Consider the following 20113-nt stretch of genomic DNA (forward strand, 5'->3'; position numbering starts at 1 on the left):
GCATCCTGGAGAAGGGACTTGGCATGAGTGAAAGGTGGAGAGGGCCCAAGGGAAGAGAGAATGCCGTCGTCGCATGCTAAAGCGGACAGGGTCATCAGAGAGGCAGCCACTCTGGGATGTCCTTTGGGTGCTTTGTGGAGATTTCAAGCATACCTCAAGAACCACCCATCTATCCTAACCTTTTCACATTGGTTCTGGGATCCAAATTCAGGTCCACATGCTTTTACAACAAATACCATGAACCCAGCCATCTCTTCAGCACCCCTCGCCGGTGTTTTTACTCATTTTTAATTGGAGACAGAATCTTATGTAGTCCAGAGACCTTCTTTTCTCCACCCCCGCAGTGCTGGGATTACAGATATGTGCTACCAAACCTGATATGCAGTACCAAGGATTGGACTCAGGGTTTTGTGCACAGTAGGCAAACACTCTGCCTACTGAGCTACATTCCCAGTCCAATTTTCTCATTTTAAGTGAGTATTTAATTCAGCAACACTGTATATAATGGGAACCTGGAGATATTAACATATTACCCCATCTCTCTTTAAAACATGAAGTGTACCTTAGTGGACCTGTTTTAGAAACTACTGGGAGAAAACAATAAATTGCCAGTGTGTAGGAAAAACTAGGCATTTTTTAGGGCAGTGAATCTCATGATGTTTACAGGCCAGGAGGTGGTAGCACTTCCAAGACTAGCAGAACCTCTTGTTCTAGGGAAGAAAGAAAACTTCAATATGACCTGAGAGGAAGATGCATTTTCATGACATATGGCAACGAGGGTTCTTCAATACCACTGACTCACTTTCCCTCCGTTTCTCAACGGGGACAGTGTGGCTCCTGGGGTGCCTGTGACTAGGTAGGAGACGATGTGGTTCCCTCTGCCTGGAAAGCAGCGCTGCTCCACAGTGATGCTCTGACATCACACTCAGTGACTTGGTGCTCCAATGGCTCACAGACCTTGTGATGGAAAAGTAACTGACAGAACAGACTGCGGGGCCCCAGGAATGGCTGTCACCATGTCTTTCAAAGGTGTTTTAGAGACTGGAATCCTAGCTCTCTCAGCTCTATCTAATTCAAACTTCCCCAGCAAATAGTTTACAATCTACCCCACGCTACGGTGCTCTTTTACCCCAGGACTGTACACATCTATGCACAAGGAATTTTTTGCATTAGGCTTGAAAACTTTTAGTTTAGTGAAAAACTGTATTTACAGGCAAATTAATGCAAACATTGTTTCAGCAGCATTAACTAGAAAATCCAAGGAGACAGAGATCATTATGTAAGCTCCACATGGCTGGCAGTCTAAGGCTGGCAGGAGACTTGGCATCACATGTCTTCTCACAACAGCAGCAGGTAGTTTCAGATGGCCCCTGCCTCACACAAGTACATACCAGCATCCAGTGCAGCAGGGGAGTCTGTCCAGCCCATCTGAACCCAGAGCAGACAGCCAAGCAAATCGTCTCTGGAGCAGTGTCTTCTCTGAGCAGAGCCATGGATGCTACACAACTCCCATATCTCTACAGCTCTTATCAAACCACAGTGAAATCATTTACATAGCAGTTTTCGAAATGAGCCCTGGCCATGATAGTTCAGATGTCAGTGATGACATAAAAATGTGTGGTCAAGGAAAACTGGACATGAATCAGTAGCTTGAAAACTAGATTCCTTTTGGTGGCAGATCCTATCCTTTCCTCCAGAGGGACACTGCCCTACACTCCACACCCCTGAAAGCCAACCTGCCTTCTGTTGCCATCCTGTGGCCTGTGATCCCACTGAAGCATTGCTAGCAGCTTAAGATGGGATGGGGCTGTGCAGGTCTCTGGGCACCCAGGCATGCTCCCATCAAGTCTCTGTGTCTGTGATGAACACAGCCTGTGGCGTGGCAAAGTCCCCAGTGGTTAGGGAATACGTGGGATCTGCGTAAAAGCTTGACTCAAAGCCTGCTCTACTTCCAACAGAACAAACAAACAAACAAACGAGAACACCAGTCATGTTTTTCTTTTAATAAGGGGTTTTACTCAAAAGGGTAGCTTTGAAAATCTCTAGCCTGTGAAAACTGGAAAAGCCAGGGAGCCACCGCCTCCTGAACCCACTGCATGAAGCTGCAGCTGCGTCTGCAACATCCCACTGCAATCACTGGAAGTCAGTGCACCACTCTGATGAACTCAGAGCCAGCATTTAAAACTAAGGAAGAGGACTCAAGTCCTACTTTGATTTATGGAAAATGATAAGTTTTTAATGCAGCAAAACAGAACACAAAAAGAAAACAAATCCTTAGAAATCACTAGATAGATGTGTGTATTTATATAATTAATATCACCAATATTTTAAGCCATTAAAAATTAGGTGCCACCTTATCTTTTCTTTTGATATGGGGGATATTATTTTTGAGAAAACGAAAAACAAACAAAAAACTGATTTGCCCAGACCTCACTTGGCTTTCTTTGCACTGTGCCTCATTCCCACTGTCCACTGAACACCTAGAGTTGAACCTTGGCTCCGCAGCAGAGGCAGAGCCCGCTTTCATTCTGGAGTAAGGGTAGTAGGTCTGCTGAGCACAGTTGAGCAAGGACCTCAACTCTTCCCCAGGAAGAGATGCAAGTGCCCACACAAGGTCTGCATAGTCCCCAAAGGCACCTCCTCCCTCTGTCACTGTTGACTAGTTTGTTCAGCCCAGAAGCAAGATGGCAATCTTAATCAAAAAGGGAAGCTAGATCTTTAAAATAACTTAAAAATCACTTTTATATAAAGCAGCAAAAACATATTTTCCTCTCTGCGAAAAGAAAAATGTTAACAAGGAACACGGCGATGTAGTGGGCTGTCCACAACTTCTGCTAAACTGGATTCCCAATGAGTGCATCTCAGAGTCGCTCCTTCACTTCATCCACGCTGCCCGAAGACTCTTTGGTCCCATTAGGGATCACGTTTTCCCCATTGATGAGCCCATTCTCAGCAGCCTTAGCTTTGCTGACAGTCTCCGTGAGGCTCAGGGACTCCTGCACCCCTGCCTCCTCCTCCAGCTTTCTCAGGACCAGAGGGAGCCTAGAGTCCCCCACACTGCCCTCCAAGAGTCCCAGGTCACTCTCCTCGTATCTGGGCAGCGGAGCCCTCTCCTCCATGTGTTTGCGGTAGTACTCCCGGTTCATAGCTGCGCTCTTCACTGCTTTTTCCAAAATTTCTTTTTCACCCAAGCGCAATTTGATGGCCATTGTGGCACGAACAGACAGGTCAGGGTTTTTCAAGACGATCTTATCTTCCTGGGGGAGGAGGGTGTGACACCAAGTTAAAGAAAAGAACACTAGAACACCAGATCAGCAAAGCTGCAAAGGGCAGTGGGTCAGCCTGAGGGGGGTTAAGGGTGCTAGAAGCCATTCAGACCACCTGGTAACTCGATATGCCCATCAAAACCAGTTTGACTTATGAATCTTGTACAGTTAAGTTATACCTCTCAAAACAAAGGCCAAGTCAAATGGAGCCAACACAAAATGGAGGGCAATATTTACTTTAATCACCTTGACTGGAGCCCTCATGTTGGGCCCAAGATGAAGGACATGAACTAAAGAATTAGAGACAAAGAAATATTTTTAGCCAAGCCTGGTGCACAGTCTGTAAGCCTAGCTGGTCAGGAAGCTGAGACAGGATGGTTTTAAGACTGAGGCCTGGGTGGGCTACAGAGTTTATGGCCAGTCTTAGTGAGGCTCTGTCCTGAAACTAAAGAGGACATGGGCTTTTGTGGCACACGCAAGGCTCTAGGTTTAATCCCCAGTAATGTACCACATGTTGGTACAAAAGAGAGAAAACGAGGTGAGAGAGGGGTGGGGATAAAAGGGTAATAAAAGCTTTGATGCTAAATACAAATTCATGTTTGTGGTATCATATGAATCAAAAATAGTTTTTAAAAGTACTAAGTTTGAGTCAGACAGGTGCACCTTTAATCCCAGCACCCTGGAGGAAGAGGCAGGTGGATCTCTGAGTTTGAAGCCAGAGTTCCAGGACAGCCAAGCTACACAGAGAAACCCTATCCCAAAAAACAAAAAAACAAACAAACAAAAAAAGCCCCCAAAACCCAAACAAAACAAAAAAGCATTGAATTTGTAAAATGTACTACATTTATAAAATTTATCAGCAATGCTATTAAGTATAAACATGATAAACAGAAAAATGCTGATTGTGAATAAAGAATGTCAAATACACATTCTGCTAAGAATCAGAATATAGTAAGGACTAGAAACACATCCAAGCAGGATCTTCATTCATTGGGCTAATTACCTCAATTGTCGTTTTATATGTTTTTAAAAGAAGTGAGGCTCTATCTTCCAGAAATGTCCACAGTTTGACTTCATTGTCCCAGCTGACAGGAAACTCAGAGTTCCCCAGAGTGAAGATCCTGTCAATGGCGCTGTCCCCTAGCAAATGCTCTTTCAATTCCTCTACAAGAAAGATACATAGCAATCAATCAGGAAGGAACAGCACAGCCCTCACTTTAAGGGAGGGGGGGCACCCTAAGGTCCCTCACAGCACCAGCATATTCCAGCCTCTTTCAGACTCTCCAGGCAGAGGCAGAGCTGAACTCCACACCAGGAGGTCACATGAGACCTCCTTGAAAGGTAGTCTCTCAAAGAGACTCACTGAGAGCCTTCGGATAGGCTCACTCTTTCTGAAGACATTCTATGGCCACATCCCTCACTATCACAGAACTGTTTTCTAGACCCTGAGTGAGGACCTCAGTCCTACCAACTGCACCAAAAAGTAGAGCTGAAGGAATGGTTCAGGGTTAAGAGCACTGGCTGCCCTTCCAGTGATCCCAGGTTCAATTCCCAGCACCCACATAGCAGCCCACAACCGTCTATAGCAGTCCCAGGGTATTCAATGCTCTCTTCTGGTCTTAGGAGGCACTGCACATACACAGTACACAGTTACACATGCAGGCAAACAGTTCATATAAATAAATAAATTAAGATGAAAATAAAATGTCTTAAAGACACTGAGAAGAGTCACTATCACCCTGGGACCCTCCATTTGGTAATTATATACCCCATCTTGTTACAAGTAAGCCAAAGATGGGAAGGAACAAGTACATGGACTATAGAAATCTTAGTCAAGGAAAAACGACTCTCTCTCACTCATCAGGAATTTAAATTACACATAAACACAACCACCTTCAAAAATATATGTAAGAAGAAAAAATTCAGCAATGGCTCTGAGCACTTATCTCCTGCCCATCCTATTCAGTTCAACAAACACACCCATGCTTCTTATGTAACTGTGAGACAGTATCTCTTTCAGAGCAAAATGCCCTACAGCTGTCACTATTTACAATTCAAATTGAGGAGCTGTGCTGCCAGCAAACCAAACTTTTATTAGTATTAGTTGGAGTAATTCAAAGAATACATCAATTGTCTTGACATGACAAATTGTCTTCTGATGACTGAAAAGAAACTAAAGAACAGCAATAGACATAAAATGAATTTTTTTTTTTTAAAAAAAAGCATGCTATCTGACGTTTAAAAAAAACTACCCAGTTCTATGGTAAAATTCAGGGTTTTAGATGCTTCACTCGTCAGTTTATAACCTTTATTTAGAGATAAAGATCTTAAAAAAAACCCCACTTCCTTAGAAATAGAAAATTCCTTCCAGAAATCTCCAGTGTTAAGTCACTGCTGTCACTCTTCCTCACCCCTAGTTCACACTGCAGTGTGGAGGGCAGAGACCATGTTCTTCCTCTCCAACAGATGTGCAGAGAGCTGGATACAACTCACATGAAGACATACAAAGCAGCTGCTGGCCTGACCTAAACAACAAACCAGGCACCCCTTCCTCAGAGGCTCCGAGTCACTCCCCTTCCCAAGGTAGCCTAAGTCTGGCTATCCTGGGGACACTCACACACAGCCTGAGTTTCTCCCTGTGCAGAGAGGATGACACTGCTCTGCCTTTCTCCTCTCCTCCCCACATGCAAATACACTGTCTCCAGCAAGAATTGTTCCATGAATTCTATTCTCTGCACATCAGCAGGGAAGTGGGGATGTCTGTGGCATGGACTCTGGAAATAATGCGGTTGGTTCTGAGTCAAAGTCACTCATTACTGGCTGAGTAGCCCCTTCCTAAGTTTTTTGAACTGGAGACTCCATCAATGCAACAGGAAACAGCTAACAAGGCAGAAGAGATGAAAATACAGGAAGCACCATATTGAGCATGATGCACTGCACAAGCTACAGGGACAGCCATTGCCAGAATATCTTTCTCTCTCTTGCTAAATATGAAAGAAAATACCACAGTTCATCCTACCCTGTGCTCACAAAAGGTCCTGGTGAGTGGTGGTGAATCTCTGGAAGATTCTTGCTCTCCAAGGATGGTTAGCCTGTCTCACTCTAGTTCTGCAACAGCGTCTACATTGCCTACCTACATTCTAGGACCAAGTTCTTGTACATCCAGCTTCCTGTCAAGCCCTGAACACAGAAGAGATGGGGGCGAAACAGTAAGGAACAGCCACTTCTCTGTGGCCACAATAGACTGCTCTAACCAGCTGCACTTTCCCAAATGCTCATTTATCTGTTCAGTCAATCATTCACTTATTCTCTAGTCATTCTGCATCGGACTGAAGGTAGCTGATAACAACAGGCCCCATCCCTTACATCCCTCAGGGTCAGTGATTTGGAGCACAGTTTAGGAAGGAGAACAAAAACAGAGTAAGCTCTGATGACTTGTTCTAAGCTAATATATAAATGAGTGAGCAATACATGGATTTAATCCTTCCTGGACCTGAAATAAGAAGCTGTGGCCAGGCACATTTTGTCTAATATAGCTGTCTGCATTATTACTAACCTGCTCAGGATATCTGGACTCTGCCAGTCCAGTACACAAGATTAGTTCTTTCTCCAGTATCGCCAACCTCCCTCTACCAAAAAGTGCTTCCCATTTCAAGAATTTTGTCTCTAATCTGACCCCCCCATGTTTTACACTTTCACAATTTAAAAAGAAAATTTTTTTCATCAGAAATGATTTTTACCTTCAGTCATGCAGAATACTCGGAGAAAAGCCAGAAGCTGGGCAGAGATGGGCGGCTCAGTAAAATGCAATGCAAAAACACTGGATCTGAAAAAAACAACACCTGAGGTCAGCCCCACAGCTCGTCCAGAGGAAGGTGCCCAGATTTACACACAAGCAGTGGTCCTCAAGGAAAGCGGAGCTGAGCTTCACTAGACGAAGACATGCACTAGGAAAGCATGAAGCTGGTGGGTAGGAAGGCCTTGTCATGCACTGGCCACCCCTCCCAACATGCCTGCTGCCTAATGGCCTTACTCTCGGGGCCACATGCTTATGGTGAGAGAATTAAACACACTCATAGTCCTTAAGATACAGTAACAATAATTCATGTTGAGTTCACACTTTATCATTAATCAAATATTGACAAGTTCAATAAAAATAAAGCCAGATAATCCATTTTCATTAAGAATAGTTCCTCTAGTCCCTGGAGGACTAATAAATCATAATTCTCATCTTCTTTACCATTTCACACCTCAAATGCAAGAAAAATTTAAAGAATCTAACCAGAAATTCATGGATGTAATCACTGAGGATCATGACTTCATTACAGAAATTAATGGTGCCAAAGAGTTAAATAAAACAAACTGATCCAGGTCATTATAGCCTTTTCAAGGTGAAAGACATGAATGATACCAGAGCACTTATTTAACTTAACGGGGACTGCAGGCCATATCCCCTGGAACTAGCTGTGAACACTGCTAGAGACACAATTAAAATCACCACACATCTCCAAGGTCTAAATTTGCTGTGTAACAGGGATAAAGGGATTAAGACACAGCACTGTGGAGAAGCTTTATTAACACACCAATTAAATACTATGCCATGGAAATACTGCACACACCACTGGAAAGAGTCAACCCATGTTTTTTTCTACTTACGTTGGGATGCCAGCGCGAGCCAAGACCTCGGCCTTCATGGCGTAGAGCCTGTCACTTTTACTTACTCCAAGCTTTATTTTTACTCTGTCGTGTGAATTATTGTCAAAGAAAAAACCACTGTGGATCACAAACTCTGCATTTGACCGAGTGCCATAAAAAATGTAAATCTGAGATGCAGTAAAAAAAAAAAAAAATAGGACATAAACCAAACTTAGTATGTATCCTTAAAACATCGGTGCAGAGGCTTAACCCTCCTGCATTAATGCTACTTTACATCAGCAGATAGACTTCTAACTACACATCCACTTGGTACAGCACGATGCATGGAAGGTGAAGGTATGCAGTCCTTCTAACTTCCCCAATTATCTAAGGAGAGGAAAGCCAAACATATATGTCTACTACTAGATGGGGGAGAGGGAGCACATGGGTAAACAGACCCAGGACTGCCAAGCCTCTCATCCAACCCCAGCCAGCCAGCCCCCTCTTAAACTGTTAGAATGTGCCACATCTTCCTTCCTTCCTTTCAGGGGAACATTCTAGAATAGGCATTTGAATTAGTTCCTGTCAGAGACCACTTCCACAGCTCGTGCTCTTCCACACTGTCAGAGTGTTGTGAACATTTCTGAAGAACAGACCAAGTGGAAGGCAGTGTCTGTCCCTGTATTGACTTTCTATTGTATACTGGGTTGTGAAACTAATAAATGCAGATATTTATAGATGTATATTTCAAAATTGTTGGGAAACTTACCTGTGCCTCCATCCAAATTATTAGGTTAAAAAAATGGACATCTCCCAGCAAAAGTATACGAGGATAGGGATGTGTGTTCTAATTTCCTTAGGTTTTAACTACCTAAATTCCATCTCTTTTAAATATCCCCTCTTTCTAAAGAAATGCAGCTTATGACACAAAACACTTGCAAACAGAGTCTATCTGGGCTCTATATGGTATCACATAGAGTGGCTCACTGTACAAAGAGGGCACTGCTTTCTTTGTGCATGCCAAGTGTCATTCAAAGTATTTTCGGTCCCAAGATTTGGTCAGAAACAATCCTAAAGATCCGCGTTCCTGCTCGTCCCTACGCCCAATAGTTCTTAGGATGACCAAAGCCACCACTCAGTGCTCACAAGTTGGCTCACAGTTAGGGACAGAACACTGAAACCTACCTGATCTCCAGCCTGAAAGTCCTGCAGGGCTACGCACTCACAGCGGTCATCTTCCAGGTTATAACCAGTCGTGATCTAGGCAGGAGAGAAAGACAGGGTGATGAGGCAAGTGTCCCTCAGGACAAGGTGTCTAGGGGTGCTTACAGGGACAGCAAAGACTTTCAAGATTTCAGCAAAGGCCTGGTGAGGATTTCAGTCATTTCTATGTACAACATAGATTGTACAGGAAACTGCAGATCTGAAGTAAATCTCTCTTGGGAGAAGACACTGTGCATCACTTCTAGGTCCCCACCAAGCACATGATTAGAAAATTGCTGCCTTTGAGCCCCGAGTAAGGCTACACAAATGACGAAAGTCGCATGCCCACACAGGAGGCTCTGGGGTACCTGTATTTACTTAGAAGTGTTACTTTTATATAACTTTTATAGTGAGAAATCAATGTGGGGGCAGGGTCTAGCTCAGTGGTAGAGCAGTACATAAGGCCCTGGTCTCTTTCACCAGCAAAAAAAAATAAAATAAAATAAAATAAAATAAAGGGTGGTGGTTCTACTGCATAAGAATCAAGAGGACAAGAAAAGGGGCCACTACTACGTTACGTTCCTCTGTAATCACAAAGTCATCTAAAATTTTCAGGTAACCAAAGGCAAAGTAAATGATTATTATTTCCTCTCTTTCTGCTAAGAGACATAAATGTGAGTGTTTCTAAGCCTATATGGTACAGACAGTACAGAAAAGTCTCCTGCCCCCATCCACATCTTCTCTAGCCAACCTGTCTTGGCAAGGGCCTCTGCATGCAATGCACAGAAGTGACCACCCTTACTGCCCAAGAACTCTTACACACCTTTTTAATCTTTTTATTCTGTTTCCCCTTGTGATTACAGTTCTTACCCTTCCTCTATCAGCATCTGCAAAGCCCTTCTGAGCAGTGCAAGTTCCTGTACCACAGTTGTTCTGCTGACCACACAGTGGCCCTGGACAACACCAAGTTCCCAGGAGGCCTCAGAACATGGTGTTCTCTGTCATACAGGCCACTGTCCCATTCCCTCTTGCATGGAACTACCTTTATGCAACTCCTGTTTTGCTTTGAGACTGCGAAACCTATCTTCTTTCCAGGGCTCCTTTCCCCACTTTACCTCCTCTCATCCTCCCCTTTCTAGCTGCTACCACATATATCTGCATGTGTGCCTGCCCCATCCTCAAGGAGACCAGGAGTGTTCTTCAAGTCAGAGCACCCAGTGCTTTGTGGACAGTCTCTAACTCCTGACACTGCCTTCGTGCCTTGAGGCACAAACTCCCAGGGGAGGAACAAGGGCCCCCCAATGCATAAGCAGTCTGTCTTGATGACCCAACCCTGAACACTGCCAACCTCCTAAACTGTGCAAACTTGTCTGGCTCCTTTTGGTCTCACTTACTCCATCCTGGGGAACCAAAGGCTCACCTATTAAGTAGCACCACAGGAGGAAGGGTGTGACATGATTACTCCCTCCGACATACAGAGGACATGATCATTCCAATCTTTTTTCAATTTCCTCCCAGTGCATATCTATTACCTGCATTATGTATGAAGAAGGAATGAAGAAATGCACACTTGTTGATTCAACTTGGAAAAGACAGTAGAAAAACTAAAGAAACAGATCACAGCTGTGTCTGTATGTCCTGTTGTTTTTTCCTAAGCCAGAGTGTGTATGCTGGTGAATTTAAAGCACCAAACAAGAGGATATGACAGACCCAACCCCCAGCAAAAAAAAGAAGAAATGAATAGACCTCCCAAAATAATGAATAGAGACTGGCTGTGGGCAAGTACAACCTGTAATTCTAGCACTCAGAGACAAATGAGTGCAAGGCCATGGCTACATAGCAAGTTCAAAACTAGTCCAGGCTACAAAAGACTTGGTTGTTTTTGTTGTTGTTGTTGTTTTAAATGAGACTATAATGCATAGGTAATGCAGGAAATACAAACAGGACAAGAAGGGGGCTTATGTGACGGAAGTGATGCTTGGTTTACAAAGAATTCTCAGGGTGGCCTCACTTGACAATAACTTTGAGTCTCATTAGATCTGGGGAACACATGTTCTGGGTAAGAGCAGCAGCAAACACAGATGTCCTGAGGTGGGTTGTACTGGCTAGAAACAGCAAGAAGCCAAAGGTAGGTGACATCTATACGTGTTTATGAAAACTGGGATTCTGCTCTAAGCTTGGAATCTAAACATCTTCAACAGCTCAACGGAAGGGCCCTGAAAGATTTTTACTGCACTGACTGAGAGTCATATTATGTATACTCAACACAACACACACCATGCCCTGTAAACCACTTAGCAGAATCCTTCTCAGGTTAAATGAATAACTTGAAGAAAGGAATTCTGTCAATTCTGCTACTTTTAGTCAGATCAAGCAAGATTTAAAGATAGCATTTCCATGATGAGGGAAATGCTCAATGGGTAAAATGTTTGCTGTACAAGGATAAAAATCTGAGTTTGGATCTCCAGCATCCACATTATAAACAAATAAATCCAAGTATAGTGGTGAGTACCTTTAACATCATCACGGTGGTGGTGGGTGGGGGGTGGCAAAGTCGGGCAAAGCTCCCAAACAGCCTAGCCAAAGCAGCAGGTTCAAGGTTTGTTTAATGTGGGAGACCTTGTCTCAAAAATACAGGGTGGGGAACAGAAGAGGAAACCATGCAACCTTGGCTTCCGGCCTCCCCCCCGCACACACACACTGACAACCCTGCAAACATGTGCACGTGGAAAAGCACATACACATACACACTTTCTACAGCTTAAGACTGGGCCTAGTGACCTCTTAAAACCTGCTTCTCTAGGACTTCACTCCCATTCTCCAAAATCCTAAGCAGCACTGTTCCCGCTGCAGTGTCCGAAGGGCTCAGGACAGCACTGGTGTATGAACCTTTCTCACAATTTCCCCTATGAGAGTCTAGTAGCCTAATAATACAAGGAGAGTCAGCACAGACACAGGGGGACTAAAAGCCTTTGTCTGACAATGCGCGGAGGTCCAAGAGTCTTAAGTAAGAAAGGGAGGAAGGACTGTACCAGCCGGGGGGGGGGGGGGGGNGGGGGGGGGAGTCATGATGGGGGAACCCACAGAGACAGCTGACCTGTGCTCAGAGCTCACAGGAGCTCATGGATGCTGGACCAACCTAGACCCTCTGCAGATGGGTGACAATCCTGTAGCTTGGTCTCTTAGTAGGGCTTCTAACAGTGAGAGCAGGACCTCTCCCTGACACTTAGGTGGCTTTTGGTAAACTATTCCCCATACTGGATTGCCTGGGCCCGCCTCAATTTAAGGGGAGGAGCTCAGTCCTGCCTCAACTTGATGTGCCATGCTTTGCTCAAGCCCATGGGAGGCCTGCTCCTGTCTGGATGGAGATGGAGGAGGAGTGGATGGGGGAGCGGAATAGATGGGAGTGGGGAGGGTCAAGAGCAGAGGAGGGAGGAGAAACTGGATGGTATATGAAATAAATGAAAAAATGTTATTTAAATAAAAAGATTAAAAAAAAAACTTTGCTTGAAAAGTCAAGCCTTGAGTTCAAGCACTTCACTTTAAAAAGAAGCTAACAGTCACACATATGATACGCAATTTTACAGTTTGAAAACTCCATTCCTTAAATCCTGCCCTACTCAATGTCCCATGAAACCTTATGACAATAGAAACAAACAACAAAGGTGTCAAGTTAAGTGTGTGGGGCAAGAAGATACATGGGCTTCTTGAACAAACCTCCTGAGGGTCAGCAGAGAACCACGACAGATCACAAATCACCCAAATTATATTAGAGAAGATATGCCAAGAGCTGCCTGTTAGTCTTAATTTGAGAGGAACACCAACGCCCAGACTCAGCACGCCTACGAACATGTTAGGTGGCACAAACAGTTACAGGACAGGAGAGCAGAGCCCCGAGATGTAGCAGCCTTCCATGTAGCTAGTAAACCAGAGGAGACTGGGAACACAGAAGAACGGCTTACATTGCTAGAGTCTTCTGTGTTGTTTAATTCTTTTTGATTTTCTTAACAATGGAAATGAAAATTAACTTTAATGACTGACTGAGTTTGGGAAACAGTGATCTAGTTCAATAAAGAGGGAAAAAGGAAACACATGGATCAGATATTTAAGGCTACATGAATTTTTTTTTTAATTTCAAGCCTATCATCAGTTTTAAAATATTTCTAAAGGAGAAAAAAGGACAAAGAATATAAAATTACATTCATTAATGAAAATGTAAAGCATGCTACTATTTCTTAGTCCTACTAATTAAATTAAGCATATCTAAATTAAGACAAAAATGTAATTATAAAAGTGTAATTCTTCTTCCTTGTACAATTTAATATTGTTAAGATCTGAAAGACTACCAGAATTAGCAGGACAGTCTGCTTTGAGTGCTTGGCACACAGCGCATGTGCTCTGGCCGCTGTATAGATGCAAAATAATCATTTTCAGCATTTCTTTAATCTATTTATAATATGACTAATAATAACAAAGCAAGCTGGCACTGAGAAGCAGGAATCAAACCCAACTAACCCTGCAGACTAGCAGTGCTGAGGAATTTAGAATGATCTGGTTTTTTTTATCCCCCTACCTATGAGGACCAGGAAGTCCTCAGCACAGAGAAAGCTTCAGCCCCACACTGCCTGGAACCCAAGAATGTGGAGGAACAGGACCTGCCTTCCTCCTTCACAGAATCAGCCACATGAAGATGCTTCCTGTCTTCACTCTCCCAGCCCTGTGCTTGTGCCCAGAACCTAGCACACAAGCCTCCCCCACACACATGGGCTCCTGAGCAAAGCAGGTAATCAAAGAAGGCGAGGAACAGAATGGGACAGGGGTGAAAAAGAATCAGCAGAGGGGGAAAAAGGGCTATAAGAGAGAAAGCCAAAAAGATGGAAAGTTTTCTTCAATAAACCCATACTTGTAAGAAAAAAAGAAAAGTGGTTTGTTCAGTCTGTGATCCAGTAAGACAAGAAAATGAATGTGAGAGCTACGGTTGTGATTTCTGAACACACAAGGGCAGTTGCTGCAGTTTCTCAAAGTGGCCTAAGACTGGCATTCCTGGTTTTCAGTATGAAGAAGACACACAGCTTCTACTACAGGGAGACAGGAAGCAGCAGGGTTTGCTTCTGCTTGTACTCCTGGTGGGAGCTGGCAAGGGGAAACAGAAGCCAAATAGAATATCCACCCAGAAGCTCAGCAGCCTCCAGACTCAACCCCCAGAGAAAATCTTTACCAGTCCATTGGTATGATTGCACATGTCCCATAAAGGAATCAGGGCCAAGGTCACCCGGGAGCCATCCTCTGTGGGAATTTGGTTTTGTCGTGTCATAACTGAAGAGACTGCCCACCTGTGACAAAAGGAAAATAAGAGAATTAAGAGTGAACTATCTAAAGCCACCTGCACGAGAATGCACACAAACAAACAGTTGGGGTACTGAAGGGCTCCCAGTTTTCAGGTGCTTTCATGCCATTTAGAACTAAATCCAGGATTGAGGGAAAGGAGGAGCAGGAAACGAAGGCAATGCAAGGAAGAATGCTAAGAGGAGGCAGGAGCAGCAGGGGCCTCAGCTCCCTTCTCACCCAAATGCTGACCCTACCCTGTTCTAAGCCTCCACTGACAAGTGGTTGCTGTTTCTCCTTTTCTAAGGTGTGTATGAGATGTAGGACATGAGACTTTTATTACATTGTGTAGTGCATTAACTTTTTGTTCAAAACAAATCCCCACTTTACACTAATATGATCTGGTCAAAAGAGAAAAAGCTTCTTTAGCAATACTTAACACTAATGTTAAGCTCAAGTCACTAGCGTTACAGGTTCACAGCAGTTTCTAAGTGGCTGTCAAAATGCCAGTGCTTATCAAAGCTGCTCACAGTGGCTTCTGGGACCGCCCAATTTCAGCACCATAAGTGGTCACAGCAGGTCATTTGCTCATGAGCTTCCGTCACCAGATCCTGCATTTCCTCAGAAACCACCCTTAACACAGTGCCCCTTACACCAACCTGTAGTCCTCGTAAGTGAAAGAATCCTTCAAGGGCAGTTTGTTGGCATGAGGATGGGTCTGGGAATGAGTGGTTTTAGGAAGCAGAGGTGAAGAGAGAAAAATGGAAAACAGAAATCAGTCAGCAGAATTTCATTATTTAGTTGCTAACAGAACTAACAAGAGCCAAATGAAGCAGGAGGCGTCCAGCCGCGAGACTGAGGGATCAGCATGCTATTGTGCCCTCATACATCACTGTCAACTTAATTTGTTGTGCCCAGTGGCCGCCATAAATCTGCTCCTTCATAGTTCGATCCTGGAACCCACAGACACCACACAAAACAGTTTAAGGTGGACTGCCTTCACAAAGCAGGCACACCCACTGCTTTTAGCACCAGCTCTGAAGGAAACACCAAAGCCTGCTAAGCCAGAGGGCTTGCCTATCTTGGGGGTCTCATCCTATTACTGGATTTTAATCTCTTTATATCACAAAAGGCGCCACTTATAGGTCTTATAGTGTGTGTGTGGGGGGGGGGAATTTTTTCACACTCTCTAACTTATATCACTTGATGACAATCGACTTATGTGCAAATGAATTATTTACACGGTAAATGTGGATCAAACACAGGAAATCAAGCAGAGTCTCGTGAGAATGAAGTAAATCTTACAAGTAAGATAAAGATAAAACAGACCAGCATTATTTTAAATTATTCCTTTTGTCTAGACAAAAGAACATTTAATAAAATACCCCAAACTTCATACACAATAGAAAAACTTATAATTTCACATTCCCTCGTCACAAGTCTCTTCTCTTTCGACCTTTAGGCACTTAAAACTTTGTCTCAATTAAGAAATTAAAAGCTGTAACAGTGTGATTTTAATCTTTACTTTCAATTACAGTCTGACAGACAGATTGCAGCAAGTGATCAGATGAACAAATGGTCGCTTCTGAGCTTGAGACAAGATTCTGCCAGAGCTGATCCTGCGCCTGTTAATGTGGCTCCGTGCAGCACGCAGCTCTGACTCCAGGTACTGGCACCACGAGTGCACTGTAATTCATCATCGCTCCTGTAATGTGCTTGCTGGCACTGTGTGCAGGGCAGTAGGGGATGAGGTACAAGTGGCTCAAACCGTAAATCAATTAGAAAACAAAAGCTTGTGCTCAGTGCACAATCTTAGGCAAATTATATATTACAAAAGGCAGCCAATTGGGTGTTAGCTCCCAGGTGCCGGCTTTTCTCCTCTTCTTAGCCTCATTTTAACCCTTTGGAAGAAAATTCGAAATGTAAAAATATATTCATATAACCTTTAAGATGCACATTGGGACAGGTGTAAAGGTACACACTTGTAAATACCAGCACCTGAGAGGCAAAGTTGGGGGGATCAAGAATTTAAGAGCTGCCTATACTGCAGCTAGAATTTAGCATTAAAAAAAAAGAGAGATACAATGAATATTTGTACTAACAATGTGAAATGAAATGAGAGACTTTAAGCAATATACACAATAGTACACCACAAGGCATTTCCAGTCTGACTCAGAAAACACCATGCCTGGGAAGGTCTGTTCCAGAGCCTGCAGACTGACAAGTAACTATATGATGTGCTCTGAGGCCACAAAGTAGATTTTCCTCTTAATCGTTAAATTTAGCAAAGACAGAGCCCAGGTTTTCCTTTAAATAGCAAATCAGCATGACACCCTCTCTCCTCCCAAAACTAACCTGGTAAAAATTAAAAGGAAAAACTTCAAAATAGTAAAGAAAATGGATCCTATTGATAAAATTTCCTTTCTCTTATAGTAAAATGAAATCTCACAGTATCATATTATTGAGAACTTTGCCCACCCAAGATGTATCTTTTCCAAGTATAAAAGATGAGAAAATGTTATTTTTTTAAAAAATATTTTAATTTACTTCAACTGTGACATTTACTACAGCCTACTCAAATTTTAACGCCCTCCCCCTTAAACGTTTGATATTAACTAGGAAAAACAATGACAATTTTCAGTTTTCAAAAGAATTTAAAGACTCTACCAACAGTTGAGGATCTTCAGACAGCCTTGGATTCTTTGGGAGCATGGGTGACCACTCCAGGCCAAGAGCTGGTAGTTTACACCAACGTGCTCCTTCCAACAGTTTACATACTTTCTACATTACCTGACAGTCCTGATAAAAATCATCACAAGCAAAACTTCAATAAGAAAAAAACATTTTCAGATAGAGGTTGACTATTCTTTTTCTCTATGGTTATATAGTAATTTCAGAAGACATTAGAAAATTGTTCTCAAAAAACAGGGTGTGTCTAGTACACAAAATTCTAGTATAAAAGCCAGTCTGCACTGACACATGAACTTAACAGTTAGATTGAAGCAAAATAGGACACTGAGGTGGCCAGTGGCTTCTTCCTCGGCAGGGCTCTCACTACTGTGACACTAGCGCCATCTATTGGCGACATGGAAGAATACATGCAATCCCTACCAGCAACACTACAGCAATGGGGCAACGGGGCTTTCAGCTTCACTTGAATAAAATCATGCTTCTAAAATACCAAAACAAAATCCACACCTTTCATCTAGTCATGTTTACATAGTACTCTTCAAGGACTTGGAGGTATTCAATATCAAAAATAATTAAGCTATACTTTTTAATTTAATGTTAGAAATAAAAGGCTTCCCTTATTTTGAAAAAATGAAAAAAGACAAATGTTGATTACAATTTTCATTTAATACTTAGAGAATTTTTTTAATCAATCACTTTCACTGTTGCCTAAAATTAATTTGAAGTGAACTGAAAGCTTCTGAAATGTCCTCACATGAAAATATTCAAACTCCTAGTACATGGCAAGAATACTCTGCTCCCTTCTGGGAGTAAACCACTACGAGCCCATCCTTCAACAGGAACCTCATTCTTGGTGGCCAGCTGATTTTAGTAGCTACAGTTTCCTAGACAAAGATCTATGTGGGATGGGGTCCAGAATATCCCAGGAGCCCTGATGACTCACTCACTCACTGCTCTACCCGAAACCCTAGGAAACAGATGCTGAAACGGGACATAGGTTTTCTTAAGAATCCTCTGTAGCAAATGGTTTTTAGTTCTTGAGCAAAATAAATACTTGAGAGGCTGAGGAAATAAACAACGGACACCATTCTTATCAGACAAGGAGATGCCAGACTTACTCTCTAAAGCCAGGGCTGTTGATACATACCTGTCACCCCAGTTACTTGGGAAGTGGAGGCCAACCTGGGCTATATGGATGGAACTCTGCCTCAAAAATAAGTGAAAACAAAAAGGATTCTAGAATCTGAATACAGAGTCAGGCAGGTGACCCTCTAAAGCACTCTCTCACTCCCTTTCCCATCCAAAGGAAGCATTCTCCTTGAGAAACAGCAATGCTGTGCCTAGTAAAAATAATCACTATGTTTGGGAAAGATTAATATCTAAAATTGTTTGTTTGGCTTCAATAAAAAGAAGCAATATTGCTAAATATGTAAGTATGACATTTTGAAAAATTTACCATATTGCATGGGTCTGGTAGTGATGCTTAAGGAAATTAAAAACCACTACAGTCAGCATAGTTGATCCTTATTAAAGTTCTGTCGTGAACTATCACTCACATAAAACAAAAATAAACCATGAAGAAATTTAAATAAAATCTATGGATTATAAGTGTTTGAAGATGGAAAAATGAATGATATTCTGGCTTTTAAAATTGATTTAGCATGCAGCTTCTCTTTATAGTCCCTTGATAAAAATGAAATCTCCCTAACAAATACTTAATAAAACCTGTCAATATCTCTGAAAAGAAAAATGACACAAATGCATTAAGTATTAAATACCCTTGGAAAAAGTCACATAGTCCATGAATTTTTGATGTACTATCTTGACATTAATGTAAAACCTTGATATTTATAATTGACAGATATTTAATAAAGTATAAAAGAAGATGGTTGCTATGCAGCATGCAAATTCCTCAGGCTGATCAGAGAGGAGAGATATAGGGTGCACTCACATTAAATAAACAATTACTGTGCGTCACACACATCAACTGCAGTCTTATTTTAAGCTCTTACAACAAACCTCTGTGAAGAACCAAAACAAGCATACTCCATTATTATGTGGCTCCCTAATCCAGAAACATTTAGTATGTGAAGCAGCTTTGAAACATTAATAGTTGTGCACAGGAACAAAATGCATTTGAATTAAGGGTGTTTTTGTGTTTAACACTGGGAAATAAGAAATTGTAAACATTTTAAAATGCACTTGTATGAATATGGCTAAGTATTTTCTAAAACAATTCTCAAATGAAACAAATTTAACCTAAAGAAAGGCTGAAAAACACTGAGGAGAAAAGAAAGATTCCAGCATTAAAGGGACTAGAGCATGAATGTTCCCCAAACCCACCAAACCTTCGCTGGAGTCTCTCATATGTCTGAACTGCTGTTTCAGGAGGCTACCCCTAATACAGTCATTCACAGAGACATTCAATATGCTAAAAGGGAAGTTGGTCAGTCTATAAAAATGACTCCTAAATACCATATTTTAAAGAATTTACAATTGTTGTAATGCATAATCAGTCCCAAAATACACATGGCAGTCCAGCAGCTGCTCTTCTAAACAGCTATGAGAATGCATTTTGTAAGTTACACCTGTTTGTTCAGATGAAAAGCCATAGTACTGTGTCATCAAGTTGATATGATTAAAATACATATATTTTGCATGACTTAAACATATATTAAAAAGGACAGTTGGATTCATCTGCCAAAGACAAAGATGGTACCATTTCTCTTATAGCTACAAGGATGAAACTAGACACAGAACTTTACATCTGGTCTTGGGGTGGACACAGTCATGTATGCTTCACAACTGGATGCTTTGTGGGGCTTTTGATAGAACATCATCTGATGTAACACTGATCAGTACCTCAGCAAATCAAGCAAGAAAAAAGAGAAGAAACAGGTAGCCCCTGTAAGCCAGGTCCTGAGGGCCTGGATGGAGCCCTTTCCTTTTCAAGAAATACCAAAGAAGGAAGAGCAATTTTCCTGGAAGGAGGC

The 20113-nt window shown here is 42.4% G+C and overlaps 1 protein-coding gene across 1 annotated transcript in view; it reads right to left on the minus strand.

Annotated features, from left to right (window-relative positions):
• Nucleotides 1-1988: 1988 nt before the first annotated feature.
• Nucleotides 1989-20113, minus strand: part of Setd3 (SET domain containing 3, actin N3(tau)-histidine methyltransferase) — a 71504-nt gene continuing 53379 nt past the window's right edge. The window contains exons 7-13 of the mRNA XM_050154717.1: nt 15089-15147; nt 14323-14437; nt 9087-9161; nt 7923-8089; nt 7007-7092; nt 4270-4430; nt 1989-3257 (exon numbers count right to left, since the gene is read on the minus strand). Of these exons, the coding sequence (XP_050010674.1) occupies nt 2862-3257; nt 4270-4430; nt 7007-7092; nt 7923-8089; nt 9087-9161; nt 14323-14437; nt 15089-15147 (1059 nt within the window). The 3' untranslated portion in view covers nt 1989-2861. The remainder of the gene's footprint in view (nt 3258-4269; nt 4431-7006; nt 7093-7922; nt 8090-9086; nt 9162-14322; nt 14438-15088; nt 15148-20113) is intronic.

Source organism: Alexandromys fortis, unplaced genomic scaffold (assembly GCF_014885135.2).
Source record: "Alexandromys fortis isolate MF-2015 unplaced genomic scaffold, M_Fortis_MF-2015_v1.1 scaffold_91, whole genome shotgun sequence".
NCBI lineage: Eukaryota > Metazoa > Chordata > Mammalia > Rodentia > Cricetidae > Alexandromys > Alexandromys fortis.